Here is a 12,330-nt window from a genome sequence, read left to right as displayed (position 1 = left end):
GAGGTTTGACAATTTATGTGAGTGTATTTATAACAATAGTATGTGGTTTGGGGTGTGTGTGCGTGTGTGTGTGTGTGTGTGTGTGTGTATGTGTGTGTGTGTGTGTGTGTGTGATCATGCTGTGTGTTGATTGGTCCAACAGGAACCAAATCACAGTAAACTATTTAAATAATTCTCCCATGCTGTAGATGAAGTCAGTGATTTTTAACACAGAGAGACTTTTGACTTTGCTTATGTTTATATTAGATTACAATGCACTGGATGATTTTATAGCAGAAAAAGTAGATTTCTTGACACAATATATACTTTTTTTTTTCGTCTGGTCCTCATTTGTCTCATAAAGTTCCTGACAGAGGTGTCACTCGTTCTCCTGCAGGTGATCCCAGAGCAGGATGGAATGACTTCAGAGTGATGGAGCGAGCAGGATGGGATAAAGAAATACGAGACAAGGAAGAAATTGACAACATTGATGAGTACAATCTGCACCAACAGAGGAAACTCTTATCTAACTCGCTGAAGAAGAAAAGCTCGAGGAGGAGAAGAAGGACAAATAAGCAAGATATGAACAGAAGAGAGCTGGTGCAGCAGGAGAACCTGGCACGAGATAATGACTTGGTACCAGAGAACAAGAACCGAGATAAACTGCAAAAACGAAACAAAATGGCTGACAAGAACCAGCAGATTGGATGGAAGGATGAAATTCCTGTTCAGAAAGAAGATAAAGAACCTGTTGGTCAGGTGAATTCTACGAAGCTAGAAGATAAAGCTCCAGTCCAGGATCAGAGGTCACGAGCAGAACTGCATGTTATTAACAGACTGAACAATGACACGGGAAATATTTTTCTTTCCACATCAAAGCACAAGAACCCTCATCCTCGTGAAGAACGTTTCATCAGTCAGAAACGTCCTCATGACATCGTTCATGACAAGATCCACCAGGACAAATCCGTCAACACTGATAAAGGCGGAGACTTTGTAAATAGGGGTGGAGCCATGACACATAAAAACCTGACTGACGCCGGCGCACAGCTGTGGGTGATGTACGGAGACTCGGAGACAGAGGCCGAGGTCACCAGCATGTCTGCGTACGACCCTGAGATCAGATGGAATCGGACGTTTCAGGTCGGTCAGATAGACTTTCAGATGCTGAGGGATGATTGGATAGACCTGAACTGTAACGTGAGTGGAAATCTGCTGATCAGCCAATCAGAAGCCACGGCTGTGGTGCAGGCTTTTATGGAGGAACTCGAGCTGAAGTATCCCAGGTACGATTCACTTCACACACGTTTTTAATCACGGCATGTAACCATGTGTCTGTAAGACACTATTATAAAGAAAATATTATTATTTGTTAGGAAATATTTTATATCAAAATAAAACTGGACACTTTTATTATTATAACTGATGGAAATAAAAACTACGGCATGGATGTTATTTGAAATAAAATTGACGCTGTTTTTCCATAACGAGTTGTAATGCTGATAAAATATCAAGGAATAAAAATAAATTTGAGCCTTATGTGATTTTTTTTAACAATTAGATTTTTTTGTTATAAAAAAAATAATAATTTAATTCCTAAATTAATTCTGTTAAAAACTTAATTTGGATAAAAATAAGAATTTGTACAATCATCTTTGAATTGTTACATAAAATTTACATCCTATTATTATTATTATTATTATTATTATTATTATGTAATTTATTTTTGCGTAACATTTTAATAAGGTCAGTTCCATTTATTTCAATTAAAACTACTTTTTATATTCTTCAATTTAAAAAATAAAATTTTTATAAAACATTACAATATCTACTATAAATTAATAATTAACTAAACAACAAAATTTATTCTTAGGGATTTTTTTACAATAAAATACTTTTAAAAAATGTTAAAAATATTAAAATATAGGTTAAATGCTGCATGTAATATTAATAATGATCAAAAAGGAAGTGTGTGTGTGTGTGTGTGTGTGTAGTCAGTTCTCTTTGCAGCGTATAATCAATGTCGAGAAGCGAATGGATCCGGGTCGGGGGAATCGATATCTCCTCGAGTTGGACCTGATGGAGTCTTCAGGACATCGAGTTCGTCTCGTTCACTACATTTACGTGCTGAAGTGGAGGAACGTCCAGCAGCCGAGTGTGAACAGTGAGCTGCTGCTGTGTAACCCACGCAACTTCCTGTGGAACCCTGACGCTACTATACACATCATCCTACCAGGTCTCATACACACACACACACACACACACACACACACACACACACACACACACACACACACACACACAAGCATTAGTGATGAACCTAGTTGAAACCTGGTTTCATTAAGTGTGTGTGTGTGTGTGTGTGTGTGTGTGTGTGTGTGTGTGTGTGTGTGTGTAGTGAAGAACCAGGCTCGTTGGGTGCAGAAGTTCATCACGGACATGGAGGAGCTTCACCGCGTCACAGGAGATGACAACGTTAACATCATCATCACCGATTACTCCAGCACTGATATGGATATAGAACAGGCTCTGAAGAACTCTCACCTCCCCAGGTACACACACACACACACACACACACACACACACACACACACACGGTCTGTTTATCTGATGTTATATAATCCTTCTCCACACTGTACTCAGGGCTCAGTACGTCAGACTGACGGGAGACTTTGAGAGATCAGCGGGTCTTCAGGCTGGAATCGACCTAGTCACCGTGAGTTTTACACACACACACACACACACACACACACACACACACACACACACACACACACACACCTTATACACTCACCAGCCACTTTATTAGGAACTTGTTCTTGTTTACCTGTGAACATAACTGTGAACACACAAGACTCGTTTATGATAAAAATGTCTCTCGTTATCGAATAAGTTCACTTTCCTTCAGCAGTCGGCAAATAAACAACCACAAGTGAGAGATGATTTTTTAAATATTTATGAATATTTATACTTTAGCTCCTATTGACACCCATGGCAGCGAACATCAGGGGGTTCCCCGGTCTCCCCTTTGAGACCCACGGCTCTAGTGCACTCCAGAGGTCTGACCCATGAACATGACGTTCTCTGGAGCAGGATGTGTTTATTCCCTGGAGCACATTGTGTTTGTTCTTCTCAGGATGATCACAGCATCGTGTTCCTGTGTGACCTGCACCTCCACTTCCCGCTGGGGTTATTCGACTCGGTGAGGAAACACTGTGTTGAAGGATACATGGCGTTCGCTCCTTTAGTGATGAGGCTTAACTGTGGAGCGACGCCTCAGGAACCTGATGGTACTCACACTCACGCTCGCGCAACACCGCTGCATTTCTGTCCTTCATTCTGTTTAATGAGGAAACACAGTTCAGAAATTATTATTATTATTATTATTATTATTATTATTATTATTATTATTATTAACACATGATTGTACTCAGAATCTCACACTGATTTCACTGATGAACAGCTTTCCTGGACATGTGGTTTAGATTTTTAGACGTAACATTGTGGAGGAGAATCAGAATAAAGACCAGTTATAACCTGGAATATCATCCGCCCTCCGGACAACAGAAAAAGTTCCTGATTCCTGAAGAATTTTAAACATAATTTTGTTTTCCATCTGAACCATCACAAGATGAATGAATTATTTTTACTGCATATTTATGATATTGCATCCAAAAACCTCATATTCACTCACATCACATCACTATGATGCTCTTTCAGAGATAAAGATCACAGAGTTGGTGTGTTGTTGTTGTGGTGGTGTTGTTGTGGTGGTGGTGGTGGTGGTGGTGGTGGTGGTGGTGGTGTTGATGTTGTTGTTGTGGTATTGTTGTGGTGGTGGTGTTGATGATGTTGTTGTGTTGTTGTTGTTGTTGTTGTTGTGGTGGTGGTGTTGATGTTGTTGTTGTGATGGTGTTGATGTTGTTGTGGTGGTGGTGGTGGTGGCGTTGATGTTGTTGTGGTGGTGGTGGTGTTGATGTTGTTGTTGTTGTGGTGGTGGTGGTGTTGTGGTGGTGGTGTTGATGTTGTTGTGGTGGTGGTGTTGATGATGTTGATGTTGTTGTTGTGTTGGTGGTGTTGATGTTGTTGTGGTGGTGGTGTTGATGTTGTTGTTGTGGTGGTGGTGTTGTGGTGGTGTTGTTGTTGGTGGTGGTGTTGATGTTGTGGTGGTGTTGATGTTGTTGTTGTTGATGTTGTTGTGGTGGTGGTGGTGGTGGTGGTGGTGTTGATGTTGTTGTTGTGGTATTGTTGTGGTAGTGGTGTTGATGATGTTGTTGTGTTGTTGTTGTTGTTGTTGTTGTTGTGGTGGTGGTGGTGTTGATGTTGTTGTTGTGATGGTGTTGATGTTGTTGTGGTGGTGGTGGTGGCGTTGATGTTGTTGTGGTGGTGGTGGTGTTGATGTTGTTGTTGTTGTGGTGGTGGTGGTGTTGTGGTGGTGGTGTTGATGTTGTTGTGGTGGTGGTGTTGATGATGTTGATGTTGTTGTTGTGTTGGTGGTGTTGATGTTGTTGTGGTGGTGGTGTTGATGTTGTTGTTGTGGTGGTGGTGTTGATGTTGTTGTGGTGGTGGTGTTGATGATGTTGATGTTGTTGTTGTGGTGGTGGTGTTGATGTTGTTGTTGTGGTGGTGGTGTTGATGTTGTTGTTGTGGTGGTGGTGTTGTGGTGGTGTTGTTGTTGTTGTTGGTGTTGATGTTGTGGTGGTGTTGATGTTGTTGTTGTTGTGGTGGTGGTGGTGGTGGTGGTGTTGATGTTGTTGTTGTGGTATTGTTGTGGTGGTGGTGTTGATGATGTTGTTGTGTTGTTGTTGTTGTTGTTGTTGTTGTTGTTGTTGTTGTTGTGGTGGTGGTGTTGATGTTGTTGTTGTGATGGTGTTGATGTTGTTGTGGTGGTGGTGGTGGCGTTGATGTTGTTGTGGTGGTGGTGGTGTTGATGTTGTTGTTGTTGTGGTGGTGGTGGTGTTGTGGTGGTGGTGTGATGTTGTTGTGGTGGTGGTGTTGATGATGTTGATGTTGTTGTTGTTGTGTTGGTGGTGTTGATGTTGTTGTGGCGGTGGTGTTGATGTTGTTGTTGTGGTGGTGGTGTTGATGATGTTGATGTTGTTGTTGTGTTGGTGGTGTTGATGTTGTTGTGGTGGTGGTGTTGATGTTGTTGTTGTGGTGGTGGTGTTGATGTTGTTGTTGTGGTGGTGGTGTTGATGATGTTGATGTTGTGGTGGTGTTGTTGTGGTGTTGTTGTTGTTGTTGTTGGTGGTGGTGGTGCTGTTGATGTTGTTGTTGTTGTGTTGTTGTTGTTGTTGTTGTGGGTGTGGTGGTGGTGATGTTGTTGTAGTGGTGGTGGTGTTAATGTTGTTGTTGTGGTGGTGGTGGTGGTGGTGGTGTTGATGTTGTTGGTGGTATTGTTGTTGTTGTTGTTGTGGGTGTGGTGGTGGTGATGTTGTTGTGGTGGTGGTGGTGATGTTGTTGTTGTAGTGGTGGTGGTGTTGATGTTGTTGTGGTGGTGTTGATCTTGTTGTTGTGGTGTTGGTGGTGGTGGTGTTGATGTTGTTGTTGGTGGTATTGTTGTTGTGGGTGTGGTGTTGTTGTTGTTGTTGTTGTTGTTGTGGTGGTGGTGGTGTTGATGTTGTAGTGGTGGTGGTGTTGATGTTGTTGTTGTGGTGTTGTTGTTGGTGGTATTGTTGTTGTGGGTGTGGTGGTGGTGATGTTGTTGTAGTGGTGTTGTTGTTGTTGTTGTGGTGGTGGTGGTGATGTTGTTGTTGTGGTGTTGGTGGTGGTGGTGTTGATGTTGTTGTTGTGGTGTTGTTGTTGTTGTTGTTGGTAGTGGTGTGTGAATAAAAAAATGATGAGTAATCCCATTATTTCTGAAGTTCGCTTTGAGGCTGCGTGATAAATGAACTTAAATGGCTTCATCAGTGGATTTTTTTAATTAATGTTTTATGCTATAAGTAAGTTTTATTTGTGTATTTGTTGTATTTTAATTTGCCTAAAGATTCAATGTACAATCTGATGGTCAGTTTATAATTTAAATAAAAGTATTTGTTGTGGGTTTTTTTGTCTGTTCTCATTATGGTGAGTTTATTTAATTAATGAATTAATTAATTTTGTGTGTTGTTACTACAGATTGGGTCTTAAACCAGATTTGAAAGAGTAATGAGAGAGTTTTATATGTAACATGATGATCTCGCTCTCTCTGTCTCTCACTCTCTCTCTCTGTCTGTCTCTCACTCTCTCTCTCTGTCTGTCTCTCACTCTCTCTGTCTGTCTCTCACTCTCTCTGTCTGTCTCTCACTCTCTGTGTTATTGCTCCGTACAGGTTACTGGGAGGTGAACGGTTTTGGTTTGCTGGCTATTTATAAATCTGACCTGGGCACTGTAGGAGGTATGAACACCAGAGAATTCACGAACCGCTGGGGAGGAGAGGACTGGGAGCTCCTGGACAGGTGAGACGCCGCACTGTGATGGACTTTAGTGACCTCAGTACTCGATATAGAACTAAACTTTTACACAGTCAGGAAAGTGCATCCTCAGGGCGAGACACCATCAGCCACTGAGGATAATGAACACGTAAGCAGGCGAGGTGTGTGTGCGTGCGTGTGTGTGTGTGTGTGTGTGTGTGTGTGTGTGTGTTGTGTGGGTTAAATGAGGAGAAAGTAAAGTGAATAATTTTTCAGTAAAGTAGATAACGTATGAAACATGAGTGTTTCAGTGTGCGGTGAGACGTCACCTGACTGTCCAGATCACACGCCTGTAAACAGGGTTACCAGGTTTGTGTGGCAAAAAGAAGCCCAGTGGACATTCCATATTAAATACTCAGAGTTTTCCTAAATATTCTTTTACCAAATTCCTAAAATGGTGCCACGTATTGGGCCTCATTTTTCAAGTGGATTCGAATGGATTTATTCATAAAAAAAATGTATAGGCATGATTACGCAAGAAGTTTGGTATTCCTGAAAATCCTGTAAATTATCAAACAGAAAAATGTTCGTAGTCTAACTCGTGCTCCTGAGGGTGTAAATTCACACAGAAGACGAACTAATGTAAACCTCGACTTGATCGACTGCAAATCGTATAATCTGCATGGATTTCATTCTGGAATATACTGTGGAGTTGGTGTGTAATGATTTATCCAATTCATGATTCGATTTGATTTACAATATTTTTGAATAATATTTTTGAGAATTTTATTCAGGGCGGCACGGTGGTGTAGTGGTTAGCGCTGTCACCTCACAGCAAGAAGGTCCGGGTTCGAGCCCCGTGGCCGGCGAGGGCCTTTCTGTGCGGAGTTTGCATGTTCTCCCCGTGTCCGCGTGGGTTTCCTCCGGGTGCTCCAGTTTCCCCCACAGTCCAAAGACATGCAGGTTAGGTTAACTGGTGACTCTAAATTGAGCGTAGGTGTGAATGTGAGTGTGAATGGTTGTCTGTGTCTATGTGTCAGCCCTGTGATGACCTGGCGACTTGTCCAGGGTGAACCCCGCCTTTCACCCGTAGTCAGCTGGGATAGGATCCAGCTCGCCTGCGACCCTGTAGGACAGGATAAAGCAGCTACAGATGATGAGATGAGATGAGAATTTTATTCAAAAATATGCAACATTTATTTTCCTTTTTTATCAACTTAAATATTCATTTTGTTAAGTTAAAAAACAACTTTTATTTCATTTTCTTTTGAACTAAATATAATTATTTCTCTACATTTGTAAATGGAGTAAAATATAATCGCCTATTAACTAAAATAGTCCTTTTAATAAAAATGTAAAAGTTAATTACAAATAGTCCTTTTCTTAATAAACTTATGAACATTTGTATTTCCTCCATTTGCTTCTCTTCTTTATCATTCAGCAGTCTGTAAAAAGAGAGAGAGCGATGATTTCTTGCTAAATCTGTTTGTACAGAACCACACGGCAGCTATTTCACATTTTACATCTGATTTTGTGTTTTGTGGTATTAGAGCTGTGCTACTTCTGTCGACAGTGAAGTCACATGTATTCCAGCTATTGCACATATATTGTACATCTCCCTTTACTGTCTAAACAATACAGTTACAGCCAGGAAAAATTAAGAGATTACGCAACCTGATGATAATCACACTTTGTTTTTTATTTCGTCAATTTGAGTTGTCATAATTTTGTACCACAATTTATAGTCACACAATATATCATTACATATAATTTACAATGTACTTCCATCTAGATGTTAAACTGTAGGAGGAACTAAAATGTAAAATCCTTCTGTAATTACATCATGCAAACTAAAACACTTCAGCGCTGCTTTCAGACTTGGTTTTTGTCATCAATCCTGCAAGAGAAAACTTGTACTGAACTTGTTCTTTGAACTTCATCATCATTCCAGCGTGGCCTGAAGCCGAGCTCAGCGCTGTACATTAACGCACTTGTGTCATGTTAATGATCTGACGTGTTATAGGATCGTGGAGGCGGGGTTAGAGGTGGAGCGTCTGCACTTGAGGAATTTCTTCCACTATCACCACTCCAGACGTGGCATGTGGAACCGCAAAACAGGACGGAACACGTAGATCTGGCAATCCTACTTCCTCTAAAACTGACACTCCCTGTGGGGTTTTAACCCACCTTCACCTTCAGCGGGTGTGTCGCAACTGTGGGTGGAGCTATGGGACAATGCTGAGGTTTGACTGGTTGATCTTCAGTGGTCATCACTCACAGGATTTACAACCCCACATCAGTGATTTCTAAATGCACTTTTAGAGTTACACCCATGGGGGCGGAGTTTGCCTATAATGGAGGCGTGTCTCAGTTACGCCTGATTCTGATCTTAAACTCAAGCATAATGTTCTTGCGTGATCTCTCGTGGCTCGAGTGCGGAGCAGGGTGCAGGGTTAAACCCAGGAGTTTGATGTCGCCACAAAACGTCACGCTGAAATGTATATTTTGGCTGTAAATCCACTCAGCGATCTTAAAGACAGACATCACAGTATCATCCCTTTAGAGTCCTGAGGACATCAGAGGAGATCTTACCTTCATCAGACACATGGACGAGTGTTTGGTGTTTTATCGTTGGTTGTGTGTTAAACTGTAAATGAAAGCATTATTACTATACAGGGAAAAGTTTACTCAGGAAAATTAAACCAAAACCATATCAGCTTTAAAGTGCCTTTAATTTTTAATTCTAAACAGGGAAAAGAAATGCAACAGGAACATTTGGATATTGGATAAACCGCTGATCTGAAGTTATTACCCAGGATGCAGTGTTTTTATGCCAATTATGCAAATTTAAATGCAATCTTTTTATATCTACGGGAAAAGTGTGATGTGGCGAATGTGCTGTAATTTACGGAAGCCGAGGATGGACGCACTTACAATATTCTTTTTCTTCTGTTTTTTTTATGACGTGATCACAAGTTAATTATTAATGAGCCATTTTATTTTTCTTTATTAATTATTTATTCATTTTGTTTAATGTAATTATGGCACTCCTGATCTCATGAACATAAATAGACCGAATAAAAGGAAACGACCTTTTGTTTTCTGGTGATAATGAAATAAATAATTAATAATATAATTAACTCCTGATCTTGAGAAACCGCGTTGTCCTTCTCAGCTTCCATAATAATCGATGTTTGTTTATGTGTGGAATATTTTTGACTCTGGGATTTGGAATTAAATTTTGAACGTGTATATAAAGTTGTGAAATTTGATTCAGCCAATTGAGTTACTCTGCTGTGTGATATTTGAATTTGCACTTAAAACATATTTTTAAATAAATAAAATCCATTTTAAAATTATTAAATAATTTGGAAGCACAATACATTTCAAATACAAGCAAATAAATTCATATTAAAAATCATATTCAACAATGTGAACACTTGTATTTCTATATTTCACTACATTTTAATGTAAATTTGATTTGAACCTTGAAAAAGGACAAGCAAGAAAAAAACACTTTAGGTTTGAGGGATTTTGCTGCTCTCGTCTCATAAATGACTTTTTTATTTTAATTTTATGGTAAATGTTTGTATGTATATATTTGTATATACCGTACTGTATGTATGGAGGTCTCTTGTAATTTTTTATTTAAATAAAGGCAATATCTGGTTAAATAAAACCATAACTTCTTGGTTGATTATGATTATTTTTGCATTTTTTATTTCTGGCAAAAAAAAAAACCCCAAAACATCACTTTATTTAAAAAACAAACAAACCACACGCACACATTCATCTTGTTACGTCATAAAGTTTGCATGCCAAAGACTTTGAATTATTTGAAATATTCTTCCCTGAGATGCTTTTGTAAAGTTTGGGGTTTTTGTTTTTCGTTTTTTTTTAAACTATGGTATAAAACCCCTGAGGATAAAACAAGCTGATTTTGGATGTCCCTTTAAATTTAAACATGTAAATAGCATTTGCTCTAATCGGCTCAGAGTAAAGCTATTTACATATTTAAAATCCATGCTAAAACAAAACATTACTTTGTGTTCACTATCATTTCCGGGGTGCCAATAATAGTGGCACATGTGTTTTTCTTGAAAATAATAATTTCTTGATGAGGGATTTATTTTTCTTTGAATAAATTTATTTCCACTAAAGGTTGGGGGCAGGTGTGTGTGTGTGTGTGTGAGTGAAATTAATTAAACAGTTAGTTAGTTAGTTAGTTAGTTAATTAATTCATTAATTAATTGAATTAAATGTATTCATCATAATGAAATAATAAATTCCTAATCAATCAGCTATTAATTAAAATTAGTACTAAATAAATAACCTGTGTATAGTGAGTTAAATTAATTTATATAAATTTGAAAAATGATAATTAAATAATGAATCATACATTGAATATCAAATATAGGATATGAATTAATCTACAGTGCATTATGTAAATTAGATGAATAATTAGATGACAAATGTATTCAGAAACTTTATGATTTGCATATAATTAATTAATGAATAAATAATGAGTAATTATTGTGGTTTATTACCGGGTTAAACCTGAACAGGAAGTACAGGATATCAGTTGGATATAAGTTTTTTGTCTTTGATTGATGTCCCTTTATTTTTGTCCTTTTCCAGGTACGTGTACATGTTTGACTTTTTTAGAAATAGATACAATCCTCTCTCTCTCTCACACACACACACACACACACACACACACACACACACACACACACCATCAATCAGAGCCTTTAACAGAGCACATGTCTGTGGCAGTAAATCACACTGCTGTGTTTCAGACAGGTGCGTTTTTATTTTTTATTCCTGTCCTTGAACAGAAGTGTTCACACACACACACACACACACTCTCTCTCTCTCACACACACACACACACACACACACACACACACACACACACACACACACACACAGTGACCCAATCAGATATGATATTTCACTGATCCTGTGTTAACACTGTCGAGTTCTTTGCCGGCTGATGGTTGAATATTTCTAGAAAGTTCTGTTGGGAGTGTGAAGGTTAAAGGGGCCCGTCGGGTTCCACAGGGAGCCGGGAAAGGACAAACAGGAGAACTCATTCAGGTGCTTTCTCTCAGGGTGTCTAAAGTCTAATCTGATATTCTGATTGTGTTTTGATCTTCTGGAAATAGTGAGTCACTTTTATTAGAAAGCACGCACGTGCACACACACACACACAAAATGATTGTACTTTAGACATAAAATCAAGTGATAAAAATTGAAGTGATTCATTGTGGCAACATGATGATGATCCATGGTGTGAAAAACAGGAACACAAACCACAGAACACTGAAAAGTCACAAATAGAACAGTGTAACGGAGGGAACAGTGTAGTAGGCAGAACAGTGTAACGGAGGGAACAGTGTAATAGGCAGAACAGTGTAACGGAGGGAACAGTGTAATAGGCGGAACAATGTAACGGAGGGAACAGTGTAATAGGCGGAACAATGTAACGGAGGGAACAGTGTAATAGGTGGAACAGTGTAACGGAGGGAACAGTGTAGTAGGCAGAACAGTGTAACGGAGGGAACAGTGTAATAGGCGGAACAGTGTAACAGAGGGAACAGTGTAATGGAGGGAACAGTGTAATAGGCGGAACAGTGTAACAGAAGGAACAGTGTAACAGAGGGAACAGTGTAATAGGCGGAACAGTGTAACGGAGGGAACAGTGTAATAGGCGGAACAGTGTAACAGAGGGAACAGTGCAATAGGCAGAACAGTGTAACAGAGGGAACAGTGTAATGGAGGGAACAGTGTAATAGGTGGAACAGTGTAACAGAGGGAACAGTGTAATAGGCGGAACAGTGTAATGGAGGGAACAGTGTAATGTAGGGAACAGTGTAATGGAGGGAACAGTGTAACAGAGGGAACAGTGTAATGGAGGGAACAGTGTAGTAGGCAGAACAGTGTAACAGAGGGAACA

At 39.5% G+C, this 12,330-nt stretch overlaps 1 protein-coding gene across 2 annotated transcripts in view; it reads left to right on the top strand.

The window, feature by feature from the left end:
- b4galnt3b (beta-1,4-N-acetyl-galactosaminyl transferase 3b) overlaps positions 1–10,056 on the top strand; it is a 65,271-nt gene extending 55,215 nt beyond the window's left edge. The window contains exons 14-20 of one of the 2 annotated variants that reach the window (XM_060923176.1): positions 377–1,265; positions 1,974–2,215; positions 2,378–2,531; positions 2,623–2,695; positions 3,116–3,269; positions 6,290–6,416; positions 8,395–10,056. In XM_060923176.1, the coding sequence (XP_060779159.1) occupies positions 377–1,265; positions 1,974–2,215; positions 2,378–2,531; positions 2,623–2,695; positions 3,116–3,269; positions 6,290–6,416; positions 8,395–8,503 (1,748 nt within the window). In that variant the 3' untranslated portion in view covers positions 8,504–10,056. The other variant, XM_060923177.1, reaches the window with a different exon arrangement.
- Positions 10,057–12,330: the final 2,274 nt, after the last annotated feature.

The sequence above is a fragment of the Neoarius graeffei genome, chromosome 6 (assembly GCF_027579695.1).
Source record: "Neoarius graeffei isolate fNeoGra1 chromosome 6, fNeoGra1.pri, whole genome shotgun sequence".
NCBI classification, from domain to species: Eukaryota; Metazoa; Chordata; class Actinopteri; order Siluriformes; family Ariidae; genus Neoarius; species Neoarius graeffei.
The sequence above is the reverse complement of the archived record's forward strand: the minus strand, read 5'-3'. Positions and strand labels throughout refer to the sequence as shown.